Consider the following 25,772-nt stretch of genomic DNA (forward strand, 5'->3'; position numbering starts at 1 on the left):
CTGAACCTCATTGGTTCTTGCGGAAGGTCAAACGTGCTGCGTAACACTAGAATGAACCCCATTGGTTCTTGCGGAAGCTCAAACGTGCTGCGTAACACGAGACTGAACCTCATTGGTTCTTGAGGAAGCTCAAACGTGCTGCGTAACACTAGAATGAACCCCATTGGTTCTTGCGGAAGCTCAAACGTGCTGCGTAACACGAGACTGAACCTCATTGGTTCTTGCGGAAGCTCAAACGTGCTGCGTAACACGAGACTGAACCTCATTGGTTCTTGCGGAAGGTCAAACGTGTACTGCATTCATTTTTAAATGAACAAATATTTAAAATAATAAAAATAAAAATATATAGTAAATACAGCTGAAAAGTTAATATATCTTCATACATTTGATCAAATTAGAGAAATGCATGTCATATTATCTTATTGTACATTTATATTTATACTAAGTTTTCTTTATTATATAAAATACACTGTCCTATGGTTACTAACAGCTCCTCACTGCACTCTATACATACTGACAAATCATATTTTAAATATAGAATTCTTTATTCAGCCCTTGATTCCCAACAAGACAAACATGTTGACAGAAGTCATTTGTCATTTTTAGAATGTTGAGTTAAAGTGAAGACAGTGAAAGTATCTTTTAACATTCATACCACAGAAATTCTATTCTTATAAACAGTTATACATCTACACAGGGTTAGTCCAGACCAGAATCAAAACTTGAGTTAATAACAGGCCACATTACCAAAAAAAACAACTGACAATCGTGTGTGCGATGAAATTTCAAGGTTAAAATGTACATAGAAATGTTTGCATTTATGCATTCAATCAAAAGCTTCTGGAGTGATTTCAGGTTTAGCTGCTCTGATATTAATGCTTATGAAACTCTTGAATAAGACAGCACATCTTCATAACTGCATGTGTATATATTCTCATCACCCATTTAAAACCTTTCATACAGTATTTAATGATAACATATTACATACCAGCCATAATGTTGATAAAGTATGTTTAACCAACTGAATCTAGTTAAAGCCTATACAAGTCTTCCCCGATATTTTAATCAAAAGACTCAGTCTCTTTAATTCATCAATCCATACTTATGAAAATATAAAATCCCACAAAAAAAAGACTATAATAAGACTAAAAATATATTCATACATATTTTTGATTTTTAGCTTTTAGGAGATTACATCCTTGTATATGTGGAATACATGTATCATAAATTGTCAGAAGGCATCCAGTGTCGAGTTCTAATGGGATGCAGTGCGTATTGAAGCTGGTGTGCAAATCCAACACCCTCATTTGATCCGAATCAGATTAAATCACCATTCAAAGCAATTAGCACCACTGCAGAGAACATTAACTCGTCATCAATCGCACGGTGAATGCCAAGAAGCAGCATATCTGCCAGTCCCCATGAATTTGATGGTAATAACAACAATGTCTGAGAGCATGTGGTTTATTACAGAGCTTTGAATGAGGAGGAGGGCGAGTGGCAGCCGCAGTGGAAGTCTGCATTGGGGTCGAACAGCAGCGAGTCTCTGTTGTGTTTGTGTGGCAGGCAGTCGAGGTGATACCAGGCGTCGCAGTCGTCACACTGGATCCACTGCACGGTGTCCTGCTGCGGGAGGCGACAGTGTGCCGCTGCGCACGGTTCCACACCCTGAGCGACCCCCACGTCAGCGTCATCCTCGTCTTCAGAAGAGGAGGAAGAAGAGGAGGAGGAGGAAGAGGAGGAGCTAGAGGAAGATGATGATGAGGGAGATGGCAGGGAAGGCCGCGGTGGCAGTGGGTGTTTTCTAGGCCTTCCACGTCGTCGCCTGCAGAAAAAGTAGTCAGTAAAATTATATATTAATAAATGAAATATATAATTGAAATAATTGTTGAAAAAAATTAAATCGCTTTATTTTCATAAAATATTTTTTAAAATTGTAATATACTTGTTTTTATATTTTTAAACCATATATTTGAATAAAGATTTTATTCATTTCCATACATTTTTCAGGCTTGGAAATCCCAAATTCCGATATTTTACATTAAAAAATGCAATTAATTAGAAAAATATACTACTGACATTTAGAAATATGAATGACTTTAATGATCTATATATAATCATTATATTATAATATATTATTATACATTATATTCCATTTTATATTTTATTCTATTATTTTATTATAAAATATTTGATTAATTTCTATATATATTTTCAGGCCTTGAAAACAAATTCCCTGATATTTTACATTAATGATACAATAATAAATTAGAAAAAATATTCTCACTCTTAGAAATATTAATTTTATAAAAGACAGACAGTCAAGAATAAAGATTTTAATCATTTCAATACATTTTCTAGGCTTGGAAACTACAAATTGATTCCTGATATTTCATAAATCATATATAAAATGCTATATATTTCCAAGCCTAGAAAATCTATGGAAATTATTAAAATCTTTATTCTCATCTTATCTATCCATCTATCCATCTATCCATCCATCCATCCATCTATCCATCCATCTATACATACAATTAATTAGATACTAAATAAGATAAATTAGATGCTAAAAAATATGACTTTCATTTTAGAATATATATATATATATATATATATATATATATATATATATATATATATATATAGACTACTGTATATAAATTCCTATATGAATAGATTATAAATTCCTATATAAATTCCAGATTTTTTCAGGTTATTGATGATCGTGAGGCTCCTGTATGTGACTATCCAGTATCACTCACCCAGTTGAGGCCTGAAAGCGCGAAATCACCCCCCTCGCCTTCTCCGTCTTGCTCATCCTCGCTGATGGGGAGGTCAGGTTGTAATTCTCACTTCCCATCCTCGGGGAAGAGTATATCGGAGAGCTGTTTGCCCTTGGTCTCCTTCCAGGTCCAGACAAGCAGGGCTTCTGCTGGCGGAGGGGAGTCAAATTGATGCTGTTGCCTGTGGTGTGACTGATGTTCACAACATGATTGAACTGCCTGTTCTGTGCCGCATTGAAAATGCTGCCGGTGTGTTTCGACACGTCAAACTGTGAGCGGCCACTCTGCTCCAGTTTGGGTAGATGGGGTTGAAACACCTCTGACTCTGATTTGTAAAGTCGTCGTCTTTTCTTTGCTTGTGCTCTCCTCCCGTCCTCCAGGTCTCTGCGTCCCGCAGGATCATCTGAACTGTCGTCCTCCAGCAGAACCGTGTGGGCTGACTTGCGTCGGCTCTTTGAGGACGGCGGGACAGACTTGGATGAAATCTCGCCAACAGCCTGGAAAGGAGGCGGGGTTGTGGGCGGGGCCAAAGCGTTGAATGGCGGAGCATTCAAGGTGGTCGTTTTGTCGCTTTTCTTAAAAGTCCAGCAGCTGCCGTTCATCTTGCTCAGGCTGCCGATGGAGTTGAGGATGACCGTGGCTCTGTTGATGGACAGCTTTGAAATGTCCAGAGCGGGTTCAGGTTTACGGTCCGAGGACGTTCTGATCCGGTTCTTAATGTCGGATGAGAAGGAACCCGCTTTGGGCACAGTGATGGCGTCAAAGTCCAGAGGGCGAACCCGTACTTTCTGGAAGAGGAAGTAGAATTCTGGGCTAGTCCGTCCTGATTGGCCACCGATGGTGAGGGTGTCGCCATCAAAGATTTCCTTTAACACCCCTTGTTGGAGGCGCATGTCATTTACCCATGTGCCTGTGGAACAGAGAAAAACTTTTTAGAAGATATTTTACATCAGAGCTTGTACTAAAATAATCTACACTTGTCCCAGAATGCAATTGGGTAGGTCATGTTCACATAAAAATACAATTAGGCTATACGTTTAAAGCTAAATATTATGAAACAAACAATAACTATTGCATTTGTAATATTTTATATGTTGAAATTATCATTAACTCTTTCCCCGCCATTGTCAGAATTTTCCGTCATTTATGACAGCGCTTCCCCACCATTGATGGAATTTTCTGTGTTTTCACTGGTATACGGTAGGGGAAGCTATGACACAGAATCTCCTGATCATAACAAAAAAAAGCAGAAACGAGCGATAGCAGATGCATATGTAAAATAATGCTATTATCAACATTAAACAGCATAGAAATCAAAATTGCCTAATGTTACCGAATTAAATGTCCAGATTGAGATATAGGACTGTGAAGCTTTAGGGGTGTTGATGGACTCGATCTACTCCATCTATGTTTTGACCATCCTTCTGAATCTGATCTGGATGTAGTCTTTGACAAAAACACTTTGAAACGTACCCATATTCAATTGTTGATAAAAAAGAAGAATGCAATAAGCTAGAATAAAACAGGGTTTTTTCATTTAAAAGCAGAGGGTCTGTTCTTTCTTTTGATATACTGTATGTTCAGATATTTATACAACAAAATATTCTGGGGGCCATGAAAATTTTGTGAAAATGAACAAAAAGGCTAGCGGTCGCTGGCAACTAAAAAAAAAAAAAAAAACTTTGGCGGGGAAAGAGTTACAAAATAGTGCTGTCAAATAGATTAATCGTATCTAACATAAAAGTCTGTAATTATATATATATATACACACACACACAAATATATTTATATATATAATATGTTATACACATATTATATGTTTACAAACTTTTATGTTTGATGCGATTAATCAATTTAACATGTATATATACATTTATATATTTATATATATATAGTATGCATGTATGTATGTAATTATTTTTTTTTTTTAATATAGCACAACACCCACCATAGCTGCTGCGGTCCTTCACTTGAACTTTCCAGCCCTCTTCTCCAGAGGCATCAGTTTCTCTATCCACATGGAGCTCAGCATGGATACGGGACACAATTGTTGACTCCAGAGTGACGTCACAGAGCTCTGTGGCCCGTCCCAGCCGAAACACACACTCGGCCAGAGCGGGGCGGAAAGTGTACAGGTCAGGCGCAGAGTCAGATGACTCATTTCCATGGGCGTTACTATTGTTCGTATGAGACAACCCAATCCTCAACAGCTGAAAACACGGCTGGACTCCTGACGACATTTTGACATCCCACAAATAAATGGGGAGAAAATCTGCAACACAGCCGGCAACAGCTGGGCCAATCACATAACACTGGGCTAAACGTCCTCCATCAAAGACTTGCTACTCAGAAAAACTCTTTTGAGTGTGACCCTTATAAATATATTATTACGCCCAGTAAATAACATCTGACACACTAGATATTATTAAAATATTTGGAGGACAAGCTAAAAAGTTGCAGCACAGATAGATAAGACAGATTTCTGCGCAAAATGTCTAGGGATGTGAAGTATTAAAAGTGGATATGCAGTGCCGGGCCAGATGCCGTCACCTGCAGGTCTTCATTCTGGAAAACAGAACAATACAGCGCTTTAGTGACATTACAAATATTACATTCTTTATTGCAAATTATTTTTTAGCATTTCTACAGTGAAAATGAAAAAAAAAATCTAATCAAAGTTCTGATAATAATTAACATGCTTTCGTTGTTCTAATCATACACAGACACACACACACACACATACAGACATATATATATATACATATATATATGTATATATATATATATATATATATATACATACACACACACACACATACATAAATATACACACACACATACATACCATGCATAGTAGTATGCGTTTAAATATTTACATGTATATTTGTATATATATAGTTTATTTTAATATACACAATGTTTAGAGATGCTGTATTGATCTTTATACAGAGTAATCCGTGAATAATGTAAGAAATAGCGTACTATTTTCATTATATTAAATACATTTACAAAAAACTATTTAAAGAGTCGCTAGTCAACGTGGACCATCGCATTGCCCCACCAATACATACATTTATAAAACCTGATAATTTATAGCTTGACCAAATGTCAAAGTTAGTAGCGCTCGTCTACAGTATCACCGTCTGATTCTGATTTACACCATGCATTGTAGCCTATAGGTTTCTTTATGAAACTTAAAATCATATACAGTTGTTCAAAAACGTTTCAAAGCAGACGTTTAGAAAACATGCGGCGTATTTACAAAGCGCAGACGTTTGTTTGATTTACATATTTCGCTACAGCACCGTCGCAAAAAGAAATGTTGGTGTTTGTGAAGGCTGAGCAGTGGATGGCTCGCGCATGAAGCACATTCACACAAAGCGAGTTGAAAACAGCTGTTTTATAAATACAACCATCTCATTTCGTCGAACATTACGACAATAAAACACTTACAAAAGCATGACATACCTAAATTATGAAGGTATATGTTTAGTAAAACGCTACATGGGTCTTTTATTTGTGCTCCGTGGTAAATCTTATCGCCTCCTCTCCCCAGGAAGTGCTTTGAAATTTGGCGCGCCAGGACCAGGACTCGTTTCCTTGCGCGAAAATCAACGCCACTTCCGTCGATGTAGTGAAGGAGACTGGTGTCACAATGCAGTTGGTTTTTAACCACAGATGAGCTTTTATTGTTGTTGTTAACATAATCATAGCGATTAATTAATGTCATAACGACACACTTTGATGGATACGCTCATTATTACAAAATTAATAAATAAAATAAATAATATATATTTTCATAATTATACAAATTAATTATATTTGTATTTAAATATGTTAATTATATTTATATAAATACTTAAAAAATACTAATTTTATTTCTTTCATAGACTATTTCTATTTCCCTGGTGGGGAATTATTACCTATTACTGAATAACATGCCTTTGTATATTAATGCTTAAGGAGTCATACAGTTTATAGTGTTCATTTAATGTCTAAATAGTAGTAATTATGCATTATAGAAAAAACAAACAGACAAGAACATCAACCATGAGATTGTTAAAGTTCTTTTATTTTCATCTTTCATTCACTAGGAAAAAAACAAAGTTGAACTAAAGTTGTGCTTGAAGTCAAACTATGAAGCCACATGTAATACTAAATTAACAAAGCAGCCAAAAAAATATCTTCTGCACCCTACTTTGTACATGACTGAAGTATTGTTAATATTCATGGTTCTGGAAATCAGTTATTTGCCTGTTATCTGGCGTAAAGCAAATACATCTGAGTTTCAATGCTCATCCGAAAGAGGAAAAATGCTATAATGATCACAATCACAACTTTTCCAAGACAGCTGCAGATGAATAAAGCACTTTGCGAAACCTGTCTCCTGTCCTGAGAACTCTTAAGCTGACAAAAGATCGATATACCAATGAACTCAGCATAAGTCGATGAGGAAAGCACACACTCCTGAGCTCGTTTGATAATGTGATGCCAGCATCTGTGTAAACCGCTGATCAAACCTGAGCAGACTTACAGGATGGACTCGTATTGCTATGGTTCCTTTACCCCAAAATACTGACAAATCTTTTTACCGTGCACTTTTCACTGCGATAAGTGCACTCTTAATTTGATTTATCAAGCTCAAACTACTCAGGGTAAAGTTCAATTCACCGAACGCAAACGCAAATTTCAACATATTTAAAAGCAATGACCTTTGTAAATCTGACTCGCACTGAACTTCAAGAGGTGAATGCATTTGTTCAAGTACAATCAAGTTTATACACCTGCTTATTCTGACTGAACACTAGTTTATCAGAAAAAGTATTACCATTTCCTTAGATTGACCAGCTAGTGAGTTTTGATTCTGTTGTGCCCAGTTATGTTCATGACTGTATTGCATAATCCTAAATTTGACATCCATTATTTGCTAACATTGAAAACAATTTCATATTAGCCGCTAAAATAACATTGACATTAAGAATACTTCTCATCAGAGGCAAAGTAATGCAATGAAATCTCCTTTCTAGCAGGCAACCTCTAGTTTAGCATGCTTCTGTGATGCTTTTAATAGTGTATATAGACTATATCTATGACATCAGCGCATATATAAAGAGTATAATTAATAAATAGCAATAATAATAGTCTCAGTGAAGTATATCTTGAGTTTTGCATTATCAAAATCATTCTCAAGTGCAAAGATAAAAAGCAGTCAAAGCATTTTGTTTCTTATTTTAGTAAAGCATGGAAGTGCTAAAGGTTTCTTGTTTTTTTTTACCTCGATAAGGTCTTGTTTTAAGGGAAATGCATGAGAATCCAGCAATCATTGGAGTGAAAGAGTATTGATCATTGGCATGCAATATATTTATGTACAGAAGTGTGTCTTGTTTGTGTGTGTGTGTGGTCTCATTTAGGAAACATGAACGGAACAAATGTGTGTAAATCAAGAATGAATACATTCTTACATAAAATGTTCCACTGAATTGAGTATAAGCATTATTGAAAAATGGGTTTATGGACAATTTACACATAAATCTGCTCTGCTCATGTTTGATAAATGAGGCCAAATATTGCTTCATATAACGGCACATTCAGTCATGTGACATAAGAACAAACTTTAACAATACAATTTCTGAAGTGAAGCGAAGGGATTTAAAAGGCTTGCTAGTCAAAAAATTAGGGCTTGATCATGAAATATATCTAAGTATCAATGCAATATATAAAACCTTTTTTTTTTTTACCTTTCATACAATGCTTTAAAATTACAATCTATACCTGTTCTGAATGCAGTTACTAAATCAAAGCAAAAAGGGATCCATTTCATTCGTAATTTGACCTGTTTTTTCCATAATTTTTTTGCAAACCACTGTATTTAGATTAGTTCAAATTTAATTCACATCTTTACAAGGATTTAGTCCTTTAATTGTGCTTTTTTCGACACCCTGTCTCTTTTTTTTTTTTGCCAGTTTCCCTCTGTCATTCAGACATTAAAACATGAGGTAGCGATCTTACCAACAGACTAAGCCACGCCCCATGATGCAAGACTCCACCCACCAGCTACAGCTCATTTTAATATTGCGTTATCATTTACCTGTATAAACACATTTATCCTGTAGAATCAAGTAATGTTAACCTAAAAATCAAGTGCTGTGAGAAGAATAATGAAAGAGAATTAGAACTATACACTTTTAAAGTTTCCAAAAGGGGGTTTTCGCAACAATGACAGAGAACCACCAATTTGGGTTTCCCAAGAACCTTTCAGTGAATAGTTCTGCATGGAACCATCGAAGCCAATAAAGATAAGAGTGTATGGTATGAAGAAGGATCAGACAGCTTTGCAAATAAGGTATTTGCAATTATTAAATCTGAAGTATGTGATCATTGATTTTGAAGAGGACCTATTAGTCTTTTTTACATTTTCAGCTTTTTTAGCATGTTGCTGTTTGAGCATGAGAAAGGTCTGCAAGTTACAAATGAAAACTTTTTCTAGTAGACCCTCCCAAAAAAATCCAAGACTTAATGTTTAACTAGCATGTTACAGCTAGATGTGTTCTATGCAGATTCAAGTGTACTGTTGAAACACAAATGATTCAAACCTACATAATAAAACCATATTAGATGTTATGAATATACATGTTCCTGTACTCAGTTCCACTTACACTCTCACTAAGTTCATTGCTTCTTATTGCGAATCATTCTTCGTGAATAAATGTCAACGTATGTGATTCTCAAGCCAATTTCTGCAAAGCTCAAAGCAGCTAAAATGTATTCAAATGAGTGAGAATAAAGGATCGCATGAGAAGCGCAAGAAAAGAGATCACCGGAAAGGCCCAGGTTGTGGAGAAACCCTAGTGGAGTCAGCACCTGAAACTGCTGAGACAAGCCGTTTCTTCAGAGGAGTTCCTCTGAACCAGGGCCAAAACCCTCCACCACAGCTGATCCTATTTACAGTGTTAAGCCCCCGTATCAGATACCTGTCATCCATGCGGACCTGATTCATCAAGGTGTTTAGTTTACCATTGGCAGGGATTATCAGCACAGCTCTTCAAAGCTGGAGGCCAATGCAGATGGTCCAAAAGGGAGCATTCACACCAGGAGAAGCGCTGGGAAAGTGTGTTTGCCAGTGAGATGCATTCAGGTTGGTCTTGAAATCTCAAAAAAAATATTCTTTTGGCATTTTGTAGATGAACTGCTTGAAAAATGTGAGTAAGATACCCATTTACAATCCACTTCAGGTGTTGCTTGAAGCGTCCTTTGAGTTTCAGGAAGTTTGACACTCTCGTAAAAGCTCTAGATAGTGGCATGGCTAAATAAAGTTAAAGAAAAGTATCGTCAAGACTCACAAGTGATGTGTTTTTTTTCTTCTTCACATGCACTACATGGCCACTCTAATCTGGCACTTGGCTTTAAACTAGTCAAGAACTCCTCAGTAATTCAAATGCATGCATAGTGCAGGACCGTGTCTGTTCTTCAAAGTTTATTTTTTAATCATTTTTTTGCTTCTCTTGGATTCTTCTTCTCTTTTTGCTTCTTCACCAAACCATTTGTTAAGCAACAGATGAGTCCAAGCAAGATGTGATTTTAGAAGTGTGAGATGATGTTGCGAATGAAAAGTGGCCCCACCGGTGTAATAGATGTTGGTTAGTGCAACTTAATTTACATTGCTCAGGTTGTGGTTCCATTAGTTGGATCCAATTTAGTGGCTTTCTCAGAATGTGGCGAAGCATCTTTGCTCATCTTTGCATCCAGCTCGTTCACCATTTCCTCAGGCGTGGTTGCGCCGATCAAGTCGCCATCCGTCTGAGCCCCAGATTTGGGCGGGACAACAGGGCTGGCGCTCAGAATGGAATCAGGGGTGCGAGTGGCGCTATGGTCGCCCTCAGAAATGGTCGGGGGGACGCCAGCGAGAGTGTCGGGCTCAAGAAGGAGCTTGTGAGAGGTGAGATTGTCGGGGACATCTGTGTCACTGTCCAGAGGAAGCGCAGACGAGGTGAACTCCACGCCTGAGTCGTTCATATCCAAGAAGTTTTTGTCAGATTGGAGGGCCTGGTACTGACCTGGTTTCGATACCTCAAGACCCTAAAAGTGAACCGCAGAACTGTGAGATGAATGTCTGAACTATTCAAATAGTCATAGAAATAAAAACAAGAAAAAGTTCTTCTAAAATAAAAAGTCTGTCATTATTTTGTTTTTATGTTGCTGTTAATTTCATTTAATTTTTTTTTTTAATCTAAACTATAAGCAGATGTTGTACAAGCTGCATAACAATTCTTTAAATAATTCAAATACTCTGGTCCATGGAAACATTGCCATTATTTTAGTAATATTTTTATACTATTATAGTTTTATTAATGTTCTGAACTATATTTTATTTTGATATTTTCAAGTTAATTTTTCAAGTTTATTTTCACTTAATTTTTTAAGTAATTTTGTTATGTGCTTTTTTAATTTGTATTCGATTTTTTTTCTTCTTAAATATTACTATTCAGGTTTCATTTGTTTTTATTTCAGTTTTAGTTTTTATTCATTTCCAGATAGTAATTTTAGTAATTGAGAAATTAGTAATGGCAAGGCAACATTTCTAATTTTCATTTAGTTTAAGTTCTTCTAATATTTATATTTTACTTATCAATTTAAAAAAAAGTTTTTTTTATAGTTTTGGATTAATTAATTAAGATTAATTTTAGTTAACAATAATAATCCTGATTTGGGACAACATGAGGGTGAGCAAATGATGACAGAATTTAAATTTTTAGGTGAACTATCCCTTTAAGATCATGTTGGCGAAAAAACAAACTTAAAAAAAAATCACCTACTTTGATCTCAACTTCTGTGCTCTCAGTGGTGTTCTCCCATGTGGACTGCACAGTGGACTCCTCTGTGAATCTAGTATAAACTTCATGAACCACCTGAAAAACATATGTCAAAAACAATCATACTGTGCTGTTGGTGGTCCCGCAATAATATCAAAATCATAACAAGGGCTTTTTCACACTAGAGCTTGTGGTTCGAACCAGAGTCCATTAAAGGCGAGTTTGGTTTGTTGGGTGTGAAAGCTATTTTTGAACATGTTCCTTCACAAATCTACTTGAAAATGGGAGTATGATGGATGGTTTATGTGGAGTATGGTAGTCATTTCTGCAGAAGTGAACTGCTATTGATATAGTGAAGTGAACTGTCACTTTTTGACAGTCCAAAAAGTCGCCCAATTTACCTGCGTCTTATAATCAATCAGTCATTCCTGTTTGCCTGTAGGAATTGCCTCTGGCATTCTTTGCTTCTCTTGCCATGACAGGCGCAAGTGACGTTAAAATCTGCTAGTGAAAATCAAAGGGACTAAAATATGAATACAACAATAAATATTGAATTTTGCTTTCCATTTTGGCTCGTTCTCCTGAGCTGTTATCTAGCTAGAGTGGCAGACAGCTGCTGTTGGTGATCACACTGAGCCGGTGATGCAAACGTATCACAGTTTGGAGCAAAATAATGAAATGTTGTGTGAGGGCGGGGGGGCAGGGGGTGGAAATGAATTCAGGTTCAGACCAACCAAATCACACCAAGTGTGAAAACAGCCTGAGAAATCAGCAGATCCAGAATAAATATTCTGCACACACATTAGGGTTGTTGGAAATACTGTATACTGTAACATTGTGAAAACTGGATGAAGTTTGAATAATTTAAAGCACAACAACTCTCCTGTATTTGGCCTTTCACAGTGTCACAAAATATATACAGTATGAGCATATTGTAAAAACCACAATAACCCATAATTTGAGGGTTAACACAATGGTGTCACAGACAAACACATAGACAACATGAATTTCACTAAGCTGGCAAATGATTAATTGCTGGAGTCTATAACTATGTTCAGAATAGCATACTAGCATACTATTACTCTTTCTGCAGTATGCAGGATTTTGTATATTGTGTGCAGAATGCTTGCCATGGTAAGTGACGATAGCAGTGTGAAATTTGATATCAAGTAAAAGAGGGAAATGTTATGAACGAAGCAACAGCCTAACGAAAAGAATAGCCTTATAGTCGTCTAATGAAGAGTTTGCAGCTAATGGCAAATTAAATGACAGCCAAATGTTTTTAACAGACATTTCAAAATGACAGCATACATTACCTTGACAGGAACTGTTGTTCGAAGGGCAGAACAAAAGTCAGTGGCTTATCTGGTTACACAATATATATCTTAATTAAGTGTGTAAAATATTAATACAGTAAACCGAACACTGCAAAGGAATCGTTTGCAAAGAAGTTGCATTTAGAAGTCAAGAGCATTATGAGAATGACTGAACACGCGAAACGGATGAGGTTTGGTGAACAACACGCAATTTAATCTGATTGAACGTTCAGATAAAATAAAAAAAATTACAAGCTTGTAATTGGGGAGTTGTTGCGCAACAAATATTTTACCACATTTTCCCACCTAGAATCCAACCAGGAGTATAACCGCGGATATATAGCGGGTTTAAACGCGTTTGTGAAAATGAAAATTACGTCATTGAGGCAAGTCTAGGGTGAAGTATGCAAATTTTCACTTCCTTAGCCCATTATTTGATTGGTCTAGCAAACGTTTTTAAAGTCCCCCTTTTGGTGAAAATCAAGTTTTTAATGTTGATTTACGCTGGTCTATGTGGTGTTTTTAATTTGCAGTAAGATAAACCATGTGCACATTCATAAGTCAACATCATTGGGTGTAGAGTTACATTCAAGCTATTTTAAGGTATGAAGACATTTTTTTTCACAGGAAAAAACATTTAAATATTAATTTTGGTGATCACAGATGAGTTTTAAGAGATAAAAGTATTGACTACAGGAGGACTTTAAACAAAATTTGACTAAAAATGCAAAACAAACGTTTTTATTTTCGATATTTCATGAGGTCATAGAATAGTGACCAGCAGTATACATTGTTTTTACGTGTCACATAAATATGGAGTTTAAATGTAAAAAGTATACACGTTGTAGTATGCAGTATGCTAGTATTCTGTTCTGAGCATAGCCTTATTTCTGTTCTGTATCTAATTTGCAAAGCTAAAAACATGAAATGTGAGAGGAAAAATTATTAACAATTACAAAATCTGCAACAATGTAATTCAATATGAACAGGACATAATTCAAATTTGAAGTGACTCCATCAATCACTGCCAACCATATGTACACACTCACACAGCAGCATATAAACAGAAGTCAGCACACATATACACACATACACATAGATTCATATTTACCTCTCCATATATATAGCATATGTGCATGTGTGTTTAAAGCACGGCAGAAGCTTTAACACACAGGTGTATGTACCTTTATACCTATTTACATTAAGAGTTCAAATTAGGATCAGTGCAATACACCTGAAGTAACTCATCTCAGGAGATCTGAGAGGAAAACGAAGGGAATAATGGACAGGTACACAGTCACTACGAGTGACAGGAAGGCTTTTGGGACTCCTATTGCGCTACCACAACACCAATACAGATTCATCAACTTAGCAATATAAGAAAATACGACACCGGAACGCAAATCTCTCTCACCCAGCAGGGACTCCGTCAGATGATCCTTTAGGGGGGAGAAATGGAGTGTTAAGCTAACCACCACAAAACCTCTTTCAAATAACTGTGTTTGGGAGAAATACACACATTCAATCTCACTTTACACTCCACAGACAAACAGACAGATTATATTTGTATTGACTGATGGATGATAATAGATAAGACTGGCAAGATTGGATTGCTTTGTAGTTGGAAAAGGGATGAATTTGGCAGGTTTCTAATATGGGCTTGAAAGAAAGGGAGATGTTTTCTTAAAGCTACAACAACATGCTACAGGAGGTTTTGTCTCGTACGGTAAAAACAGGGTAAAAGCAAACTACAAATTACTCAGTAATAGTCAAAATGATTAAAAATAAGCATTTAAAATTAATAAATAATTAAAAGGGGTTAATCAGAATGAACTGGAAAAATGACCAAAGACAAGAGAAGAGACTTACATAAACACACAGACACATAGTTTTGTTCAATCACATTTGCTGAAACTGATTTAATTATCATTATATATTGTATAAACCTACAGTTACGTTTAAAAAAGTTTGGAGTCGGAAATACTTTTTAATGTCACTAAAAAATACTTTGTAAATACAAAGAAATACAAAGAAGTCACTTATGCTCACCAACGCTGCATTTATTTGATACAGTAAAAATAGTAATAACTTTTATTTCTGTTTTAGTAGCCATTATTCTAATAAGTGGATTTGATTCTCAATATATATTTCTTCTTGGTATTATTATCAATGCTAAAAACGGTTGTGCTTCTTAAAGGGGTCATATAATGGTACATGCACTTTTACAAGTTGATTGTACTGAAATGTGTGTTGGCAGTGCCTGTACACAACCATCATAAAATGATAAAAATCCATCCAGTGTTTTTTTTTTTAAATCTTCTTATATGTTTTCCCCCATCTTTTTTTATTTTTACTTTTTTTATTGCAGAACTTACACATAATTACAAGCTCAGGGAAGTGAAGCAAGGTTGCATCTCTTACAATGAACAAACAATGATACGAAAAAAATAAAAAAATAATAAAAATAAAAAAATATCCTGGATTTGCATACAGCACATTATGTAATTATACATACAAAAAAAGAAAAGAAAAGCATAACAACAAGGTTAAGTCATATCTTTGAATAAATCATCATGATGCATCAAAAATTTTGCACTTTTTTTGTTATTTATAAGTCTAAGGCAGGGGTGCCCAACCCTGCTCCTGCCGATCGACTGTCCTGCACGGTTTATCTCCAACCCTAATCAAACACACCTGAAGCAACCAATTAACGTCTTCAGGATCGCTTGAAAATTAAAGGCAAGTGTGTTTGATTAGGGTTGGAGAAGAACTGTGCAGGACAGTCGATCGGCAGGAACAGGGTTGGGCACCCCTGGTCTAAGGGATGAAATAAAAGAATTAAGGTCAGCAAGAAAAAGAGGGAAGCTCAAAGGAGACTTAAGCCATTTGCTTGTGGATGAAGAATTTTGCATACAAGATAAGGAAATTAACAACATGCTCAAGGGACAGCTTTGGGTTTTCATTATAAAAGATAACCTCTTTGAGAATGAAGGTGTGGGTCACATTTGTAGGGCCAAAAACAAAAACACTCAATTCAGCCCAAAATCTATTGGTTACATTACAGTCACAAAATAAATGAGTGACAGTTTCCTCAACAAAACCACAAAAACAGCAAGTCTCATCAATATCAGAATATTTAGAGATGGATGAGTTAACAGGATAGATTTTATGAAGGATTTTATAACTTTGAAGAACTTTGTTGGATACACAAAATTTACTAGGCAAAAGCCAGGCCTTTCTCCAAATTACGTTTGTTACAAGGGATCCCCAATAGAATTTACCCCTTGGAGTAACCTTTCTCTTCATTTGAAAAATTGTGCGAATATATCTGTTGTTGCATTTTCGATCTAAAAAATCTATCTCGCCCAAGCGTAAAGCCGGATAAACACTATTACCTTTACTGAAGTTAAGGTGATTTTTAATTAATTGAATTAAGCCTGCTGGGATAGCTTTTATCAAGGTATTATATTACTTTGGTGGAACTGGAAAGTTATGGAGATTCAAAAATTGCTTATAAGTTAGAATATGACCAGAATTGGTTTTCCCCATCTCAAATCAAGCCGTTTGGTTTTGTGACGTCACAAAATCGACGCCCCTCCCACGATTGTTGATTGACAGCAGCGTTTCAACACAGAGCTGTCTCTCAATATTCCCCACGATCAACAGCAATGCTTTCATGTTTGCGCGAATCATCTCACCAGACTGCTTTATAAACAAGAACATTGAAAAAGGTATTAGCTCCTGTCTGAGTATGTGTTGTTTATGTGCCTAATGACAGTCATAGTCTCACAGACTGGTTATTTTTTAAACGGATCAGTAAAATTTTTGTGCTTCAGCACTGACAGTTGCACCTAACACTGCATAGATAATGTTACGCATCACGGACAAGCCTACAATTACCGAAAAAAAGTTTTTCATGACCATTAGCTGTAACATCAATCTGTCAATGAACTAACGTATACATCAGTAAACACATAGCGTTCGTATCTCACTACTCTACCCTGCCAGTACACACAAAGATAGATCAAAGTGACTAGAGATGCGCGGTTGGTGGTTACAGCCGCGGACTCCGTGGCGGGCGGTTGAACCAAACAAATGAACCAATCAAATGAAAAATATATGTATACATTCAGAGGATGGCGGGCGGGTGCGGTTTTGAAAATTGGTCAAAAACGTTGGTGCGGATGGATGGCGGACGGATGATGAGTTTTGTGATGCGGTTGCGGATGAAATAATAGCCCATCCGCGCATCTCTAAAAGTGACATTACATTAACCAACCATTCAGAAACATCCTGTTTTCTGACTCCGGTTCAAATTGATATGGTTGCACGGTGTCCTCAGAGACACCCGCTGCCATTCTTCAAAATATACCCTCAACTGTTGTCAAGGCAACACTGCACGTGTGTTGTTGTGGCAAAACGCCCACAGAACAGAGGGGCGGGGTGAGCAAAGCTCATTATCATTTAAAGACACATGCACTTAAACGGCGTGCTGAAAACAGAGCTGTTTTTGACCAGGTAAAATTAGTGTTTTCTTATAATACTAATGAGAATTTTTAATTAAAGTATATTACAAACTTTTAATTTATACCCTAAAGAATCATATTAGCTTGTACAAAAAATGGCATTATATGACCCCTTTAATATTTCTGTGGAAACTGATAAATTTTTTCAGGATTCTCTGATGAATAAATAGAACTTTAAGTATTTATTTGAAATGGATTTTTGTAACAATGTCTTTACTTTCACTTTTGATATAATTATTGCATCCTTGCTGAATAAAGGTATTCATTTTATAATTATATAATTTATAATTATAATTAATTAATAATTTATTTATTTTTTTAATTTTTTTTAAAGCTGCAGTAGGCAAGTCTGTCAGATTGGGTCGACTTAGCCAAAATTTTGAATGTTTACAACTCTCATGCCCCTCCCCCACTACCAGCGAGCACCCTCCCATCGAGGTCGTGCTCGTCAGTGCGTGTGCACCAGATTTTATGTGAACGCGTCCGTCTCTTCAGCATCGATCAACACCATGGACTCGGAGGTAGGCTGCCCTGGCTTATCTACCCATAGATAGATAGCAATAACCGAGGAATTGGAAGCTTGTTAGTAGATTTTCTCTCCGCCATCACGCTTCGACAATCCAACACACCTGCGAACTTCAGGCGTGTGCATGTGATTGTAACGTGCGCGAGGGGGGAGTGGGATCTGTGGCGTGTGCACGACCTGTGATTGACAGTCAGATCTCACACCCCCCTGCGCTGATTGGACCCGATGATCCGGGAGCGGTGGATTTTTGCAAAACAAATAACACGCTCCAGGTGGAGTTAGAAGCTCGGGTTTTTTTTCTAAAACCACCTTATTTATGTTGTTCTGTCGGATTATAGTGTCGATTTCACTGAATATGATCAAAAAAATGTTGCCAACGGCAGCTTTAACTGCCCTCAAGCTATTGAGCGACAGAGTATTTTGCAAACTTTAATATACTGTCCAAATGTAGAGGAGCAGCATCCAACATTTATGTGTTTTTATTGAATTGTGTTTAAAGTAAGTAAATTTTACTATACGTCTGGGGTGTCTGAAGTTGTTTGGTTTTACCTGTCTGAAAGCATCACCGTCGCCCTTGCCCGCCTGCTGAGCGATTAGGGAGAGCTTACGTGCTCTATCTGCCCGGCGGTGAACCTTGATCAGACAGGACAGCAGACACACCAACAGCAGGAACGCCAGCAGAGACACCAAGGAGATGATCGCCACATAGAGTTGTGGAAGCTTATAGGCTGTTACGGGAGAGGAGAGGATCATGGGTACAGGTAATATACCTCAATTTGTTAGTCATTAAAATCCGATCCAAACACAATCAAGAGTACGTTCTCAAATTCTCGACTCACGCTCCACGTTAAGGTAGACGTCAGCTATACGGAAGCCTGAGAAGTCCATCACTCGAAAGACACCCATGTCACTGACTTTGACCTTCTTCAAGTAGAATACGGATCCTTCCACAGACGCTCGACCATCAAAAAGAGACTCAACAGACACCGTCAGCTCTCCCTGGTCTATGAGGAGTCGTTCTTTGTGGTCAGAGTCCGGGATGTAGACCATTTTGACTTTGGCGTGGTCCACGTGAAGCTTGATCTTCAAGGTTTCACCATAATTCAAGTGCTGAAAGATATGATGATCTGTGAAATGGAAAAAAGCAATGATAGCTCACACTCAAAATTCTGACTGGATATACACTGATATTGAATCTTGAATTCAATATTAATGCACCAAATTTCTATGTACCTGAAAACAGCTGAGAATATAATCAGAATTATCTGATTAATAATAATAATAGTATTATTAAAAAATATTATTGGCAATAATAAATGTAATTAAAGTAAATAAATAAAAGTATGAGCAAATAAATATTTTTTACTAAATATTTTAAATAAAGTTTTGTTTTTAACATTGATGTCCTTTATCATCTCATGCCAAAGAACAACCATCATCTATGTTAAAAAATAATAATAATAATTGTGGCAAAAGTGACAAAATATTCATTTGTAAGACTGTAATATTTAGATTAGAGCAAAAATAGCATGTCAAAACTAATATCACCATCTTTGTGCTAGTATGGCATTTCTGTATATTCAGCTTTGTTTTTAGAGTTGATTTTGGATTTATCCTGCCAAAAACTGTTTCAAGAATAAGCAGCAATGTGAACCAAAATGAATACCGATAGTCTAAAGTCTGAGTCTTTTGTGCTTACATGTCCTATTTTTTGGTCCTTTATTCTTTCTTTCCTGAACTCCCTCTTACACTTCCCTCTTTGTACTTTTACACCATTTTAAGGCTTTGACACATGTAAGGCTTTCTCTTTTATCAAGCGCTGAAACAGTCTCCTCATATAATGCTCACACAAACATTGATTTTGCACCTTTCACGTTGAGACAGGCCCTCAGTCGGACTTTCTCATCCCGGTCCACGATGGTGTAGCTGCCCTCATCGTCCCCTGTAACCAGAAGGAGGTTGACCTTCTTCTCCCCCACGGTGAGGCGGCCCTTGTACTGTTCCGTGGGGAGGTCGGTCTGGTTGAGGAGAACCACAGGTTGTTCTTCTGTGGTCTGGTTAACTGGAGTCAGAGCTCCAGGCCTGAACTCAAGGGTGTATGGACCGATCGCAGGGTTGATTGGAATATGATACGTTTCTCCATATTTCACCACAGTTTCTAGTGCACAGTCTAGAAGAACAACAGAACTGAAGTATATCAACACACCTACGAGGACATTCTTTTTGACTACACACTGTAAAAAAAAAAAGGAAGTATATATAGATATATATAGTCTTATAAGATAAGACTGGAGTAATGATGATGAAAATTCAGCTTTGATCACAGGAAAAAATTACATTTTCTATATATATATATAGAATCATTACGCCAGTCTTCAGTGTCACATGATCCTTCAGAAATCATTCTAATATGCTGATTTGCTGCTTTTTTTTGGAAATCATGATACAGTACCATAAAATTTGGGGTCAGTTATCTTTTCATTTCATTTATCAAAGGTGATGGTAAAGATATGTTATATTATAATATTAAAAAAGTTTTCTATTTCAAACAAATGCCGGTCTTTTGCACTTTCTATTCATCAAAGAATCCTGAAAAAAGTAACACACAGCAATTACAGCAATCACTGTTTATATATAACATGTACTGACCTCATCATTTAAAAAAGCATTTTGCTTATTGAATCCTTTCCTGTCATCTATCAAATAACCAACAGAGGAGGAACTTATTCAGTGGGATTATAACTTTTACCTCTAACAACGAGAATGATTCGTCTGACATCAGCTGGGGCTGCAGAATTCTTCACCACGTATGTGCCCTCATCCTCCTCGCCCACATCCTCCAGGATCAAATGGCTGATGTGAACGTTCAGTTTGGCTCTTTGATCCAGAATTGTCCCGTTCCGCAGGAGAACCCGCTCCAACACCGGCTCCACCCTCGGCTTGAACAACACCTCTGATGTGTCCAAAGCCGACACGGGAATATGAACATCCTCTCCAAAGAAAGCAGTGCGGTGTTCATCTTTAGCTGCATAGTGACAAGAAAGACAGAAAGTCAGACAATATAATACACTTAACTACAGAAAATTAAGAAACATATTAAAAACCAAATTTAGATATAAGAGATTGGCCCTAGTAAGTTGCTTTGTAATTATTAGGCCTATAATAATATCAGAATCATTACCTTTAATGGTTGATGACCAAGCTGGAAAAAAGAGAGAGAAAAAAGGTAAATACAAGTAATCGAGGCAGACAAGCCATTTCTATTCCAAATATCTAAGTGTTGTCTTCATTTATGCTACAATAAACTTAAATTTAGTCACCTGAGTCACCCTCTTGGATTCATTGTGCAAAAAGTACCATTTTAAAATGTTTTTCACTCATTGATACCGTTTTGATTTCATTTTAATTAATGCAGGTGTTTAATAATTGCTCATATGTAACTGCAAACAGAGTTAAAAGAAAACAGTACATCCTATTAAATTATCTAAACTGTTCAGAATGCCACTGGCAATTTGAGAGTATTTGCTCAGGTGACAGATCAAATTTCTATTATATCAAATTTAGCTTATCTACAGTATATAACTGCTGCAAAATAGCAATGAATTTGCCCTTACGCTCTCAACAACTAAATCACTTTGGACTTGGAAATCAGCAGTTATGAAGGAGAATAACAAGGAGACAAAGTCTCTCTCTCTTTATGTACAAACTACTGTTGAAGCAATTCACTCCTAACTCAAAAGACAAAACAAAGAAAAATGCAAGCATTTCGTGCTTTTAAAAAACCAATGGCCTGAATATACAGGCTCTAAAAATATATGGCTTTTTGCTGACGATAAAAATACACCTATCTGAGAAAAGAGTTTCCCTTCTCTGCAGCACGAACAATATGAAAGGACTATTAGGAATTCTGCCACGTCAAAACCGCCAACTGTGCACTTTCAGTCCAGAATCTATGATAAATGATGCTGCAAATGTTGCCCTTGTGAAATAAAGCCATTGCAAATGAAAGGCTAAGTCTAGTATTTGTTGTAGCAACATTTATTTGTATACTTCCTTCAGAAATGTGTTCTAAAGAGGTTTTCAATCAGTTACCTGAGCACATGAGGGTGCTAAAGACGGCCACACAGGTGATGATCATTTCGGCTGGATATCTGTGTAAACAAATGCAACTGTGAAACAACATAAACAAGCAAAACTTATTTCCAGCAAGATATGGGAAGAAATAACAATTAATGATACCTTATATGACATATAAAAAATACACTTTTCACTTAATTTGATAAATATGTTGTTCACTGAATTAGAATATGGTGTCTCAAGCTATGCATTTAAAATGAAACCGAACTTTCAATTATTTTCAAAAAAAGATTTCATAAATTCATGATGCAACAAGATGACACTAAAGAGGCTTTAAAGAGATTCTTGTCGTAGTCTAATAGCACTAGTTATCTAACTAAAGGCCTGAATCATTAATGCTAACTGAATTCACTCTTGTACATCAAGAGACCACTACTGCTTTTAGGTCAAACTCTACAGCAGCGTGACAGTTTGATCAGTGTCTCTTTAAGACTGATTGTAGATCTGACTAAGGGAGGAGATTGGTTGGCTGTCTCTCAAACAGTAGCTTTGTAATGGATGCTTACCATAATGCAATGACATCCGGTTTCTGACAGTATACTACTTGTCCAGACTGAAAGGAATAGTTCACTTTAAAATGAAAATTCTGTCATCATATACTCACCCTCATGTTGTTTCAAACCTGTATGAATTTCTTTCTTCTGCTGAACACAAAGGAAGATATTTAGAAGAATGTCAGTAACCAGACAGTTTCTGGGTCCCATTGACTTCCATAGTATATATTTTTCCTACTATGGAAGTCAATGGGACCCAGAAACTGCCTGGTTACTGACATTCTTCTAAATATCTTCCTTTCTGTTCAGCAGAAGAAAGAAATTCATACAGGTTTGAAACAACATGAGGGTGAGTATATGATGACAGAATTTTCATTTTAAAGTGAACTTGAAGGTTGAACTTCAACTATCCCTTGAAGGTATCTGACAGTGCCACTTATTCCAAAAGCTCTATCTTTCCCTTATAAGATTTAAGGTTTACCTTTTATAGCCTAGCCCTAGACAATCATTCTTAATCTTAACCAATAGGTTGAGCCTAAAGGTAGCCTAATTATTTCCAGTAGGCTAATAAAAAGTGTTCACTAGTAGTTTCCTACACTGGAAATATATATATATATTCCACTAACACATGTATTGTGGCAAAATATGGTTCAAAATTGTGAGAGCGAAAGAGAAAAATACAATCTTCTTTGTTCAAGTCCTTTGCCAAAGTAGGCCTACTCTTTGGCCTCATTATTGAATCAGAACTGAGCGCCTCAGCGTGAAAACGAACTGCATCTGCTCCGCTTCCACTTGATTAACAATCGATTTCAAAACACCGCATATTTTGAATAAATCTGTTTGGTTTTTAAGTGCACTTTACCCGAAAGCACGGTCATTTTTAGTTCTTAATAGCGTAAGATATAACGCTAAGATGTTGGCCTTAAAAAAAAAAATTAATGGATTGAGTGAGGATACGTTATGACTGACAGGTCATGTTTCAGCGCGTGCCTTTTAAATCGCTGACTCAGAGAGATTATTCAGATTACTGTGACTGTACTAATTAAACGATCAATCATTATCTTTCATACAGGATTCCTTCTGTATAAACACGAAAGTCGCTGTCGCTTTGACATGGTTAGGTTACACAGCTTATATCGTGGTTTTCAGTCGTGAGGGAACGTTGCCCTTTTCTCCGTTAACCACACGGGCCCGCGGATGCGACAAGGGTGTGTCACACTCACAGTCTTCTGCTGGACCTGTACCATCAAAAGGATTGTGAGGACCCCATTTAACCAGAAATATGTTCTTATGCATACAGCCTAAGCTTGAACAAAGCAGGGTATGTACAGAAATGAGAACATGCACGATGAAACATGACGATCACTGTTGTCTTATTTATCGAGATGAGGAACAGACGTTCAAATAGACTACCGTAATGTCTGTCGGTTCTATTATATAAAAGAACTGATGCGTCGCGAAAAAAATGTGGTTATACAGTAGCGCTCAGCGGCGTGTCGATAATAAAGTCACTAGCTTTAGTGTCCACTAGCCTTTGAGAGCAGCATGTCACGGGTAGACAGTATTTGATGTCCCATTCAAGAGGAAGCTGCATCAATCGATAATGAACTATGAATCAATATTTTTTCGTGTTACAAATACGGCCACTTCAACTGACAGGCGCTACAACCAAGGCGCTAAATTATATAAGAATTTATTTTGATACAAACGAGCAATGTAAATGTACAGTCATGTCGCTATAAACCTAAAAACTACGTATAAATAGGCTACAACATTCAAATAGCCTAATTGTGCAAAAGGTTTTACGTGTCCACATAGTTCTGCATTTAGCCTAATAACGATTAAAATGTAAAAAATGTCCCGATGCGAACCGTTTCTTGTTTGATAGTAGACCATCAATAGAAACGCCCTAAATCATGTTATCATCACTGCATCTAAGAAAGTTATAAAGCAGTAAACGACAAAACGGCATCATTTAACCCTATTATTTATTTTGCCTTATGTGAAAGCATCATTCTTAAATATGATAAAGAAGTAGTGTAGTTACCTTTGTAGGCTATATGAAATCCAAATCTGCAAAAGGATTGGTAGCCTACGCTATATGAAATAAATATGGTTTAAAAGGTTGGTTTTCTTCCTCCTATTTCGCAACCCTTCTTTATCGCCCCCAAACTGCTAAAGAAAGACACTTCCGTTTTTCAAATCGGCGTTATCTGGAAGACTTCGTCCGATTTCGTTTTAGAGGCAATTTAAGCTCGGCTTTGCTCGGATGTTGTCGTTAATTTCCGGAAAATCACTCTCGCCTATGCTCTACCAGAGCAATCACATTTACATAAAGCCTAATATAAAAGCATAAATCCGTGCAGCTCTTGGCAAAATGAACTTAACAACTGTTATCTCAATTAAATTCAAATAGCTTTATTAGCTTTACTATAATTACTAATACAATATTGCCAAGGTTTAGAGTATTTGCACACACAATTCTTCCTGTATAGGAAATGCAATGCCTAAATGGTGCCTTATATTCACATGCTTATCTGTATCACAATAGTGTATGATCACAATAGTTGATGTGTAAAACTAAGAAAGAGGAAATGTTTTCATTTCTTTTCTTATTCCAAAACCCTGTATATAATAACAGCACTCCAAAACAATCCAGTCTTTGTGCTCCTGCTCTGCTCACTGCTAAGAGCTGAAGTAGCTTCTGTAAAATATGAGCTGTCAGCATCTTACATTAAAGTACTAAATGATTTAATCTTCTCTAGATCTTAAGAGGAATTAGAAGAGATGGGGAGGGAAAGGAGGACAAAAAGCTATAGGCCTAGCTATTATGTGCATAAGTCCTAATGCACAGAAATAATAATAATAATAAATAATAGATCATTTTTACCAGTTTCTAGATAGATAGATAGCACGCTGGAGGAATACATTGTGGAGTTTCTGGATCTCTACAATGAAGCGCGCTGGGATGATGATACCTTTGAACAGAATGGACAACATTCTTGGACAGATGCTGCTATTGAGGGAGGAGCACTGTCGCTTTGCAGAGTTCATGGAGTTTGCCTTATGGGTTTGCGGATCCTCCCTCACCATGGAAGTTGCGGAGGATGACGCTATCAACTCCGACTCCCCGGGACTTTCAACACATTTCAAGCAGCCATCTCCTTGTCCACTCCAGAT

At 36.7% G+C, this 25,772-nt stretch overlaps 2 protein-coding genes across 3 annotated transcripts; both read right to left on the reverse strand.

The window, feature by feature from the left end:
- Positions 1-530: 530 nt before the first annotated feature.
- On the reverse strand, positions 531-6,357 carry tcf19l (transcription factor 19 (SC1), like). The gene is made up of 4 exons (XM_084130957.1): positions 6,252-6,357; positions 4,732-5,348; positions 2,763-3,693; positions 531-1,825 (listed from the first exon to the last, which is right to left on the reverse strand). The coding sequence occupies exons 2-4, from the start codon at positions 5,021-5,023 to the stop codon at positions 1,468-1,470; spliced, it is 1,581 nt and encodes a 526-aa protein (XP_083987083.1). The 5' UTR covers positions 5,024-5,348; positions 6,252-6,357; the 3' UTR covers positions 531-1,467.
- Positions 6,358-6,834: 477 nt separating this feature from the next.
- On the reverse strand, positions 6,835-24,807 carry LOC311092988 (uncharacterized protein). Of its 2 annotated transcripts, none has more exons than XM_084130043.1 (9): positions 24,640-24,807; positions 22,054-22,112; positions 21,143-21,163; positions 20,711-20,986; positions 19,829-20,131; positions 18,801-19,088; positions 18,511-18,689; positions 11,597-11,689; positions 6,835-10,859 (listed from the first exon to the last, which is right to left on the reverse strand). In XM_084130043.1, exons 2-9 carry the CDS (start codon positions 22,097-22,099, stop codon positions 10,446-10,448), a joined length of 1,620 nt encoding a protein of 539 aa, XP_083986169.1. In that variant the 5' UTR covers positions 22,100-22,112; positions 24,640-24,807; the 3' UTR covers positions 6,835-10,445. The 2 variants fall into 2 exon arrangements, with proteins under 2 accessions (XP_083986169.1, XP_083986170.1); XM_084130044.1 differs by lacking the exon at positions 6,835-10,859 and adding an exon at positions 14,324-14,348.
- Positions 24,808-25,772: the final 965 nt, after the last annotated feature.

Source organism: Abramis brama (genome assembly GCF_963993115.1).
Source record: "Abramis brama genome assembly, chromosome: 12".
Classification (NCBI taxonomy): Eukaryota; Metazoa; Chordata; class Actinopteri; order Cypriniformes; family Leuciscidae; genus Abramis; species Abramis brama.

Excerpts from the sequence above, each read along its gene's own strand:
- LOC311092988 (XM_084130043.1), bottom strand. The coding sequence starts at position 22,099 with ATGATCATCACCTGTGTGGCCGTCTTTAGCACCCTCATGTGCTCAG. Across the intron at positions 19,089-19,828 it reads GGCCTGTCTCAACGTGAAAG|ATCATCATATCTTTCAGCAC; the intron begins GTGCAAAATCAA and ends TCCATTTCACAG. Across the intron at positions 10,860-11,596 it reads GCACAGAAGTTGAGATCAAA|GGTCTTGAGGTATCGAAACC; the intron begins GTAGGTGATTTT and ends GTTCACTTTTAG.
- tcf19l (XM_084130957.1), bottom strand. The coding sequence starts at position 5,023 with ATGTCGTCAGGAGTCCAGCCGTGTTTTCAGCTGTTGAGGATTGGGTTG. Across the intron at positions 3,694-4,731 it reads GAAGGACCGCAGCAGCTATG|GCACATGGGTAAATGACATG; the intron begins GTGGGTGTTGTG and ends TCTGTTCCACAG. Across the intron at positions 1,826-2,762 it reads CGCTTTCAGGCCTCAACTGG|GCGACGACGTGGAAGGCCTA; the intron begins GTGAGTGATACT and ends CTTTTTCTGCAG.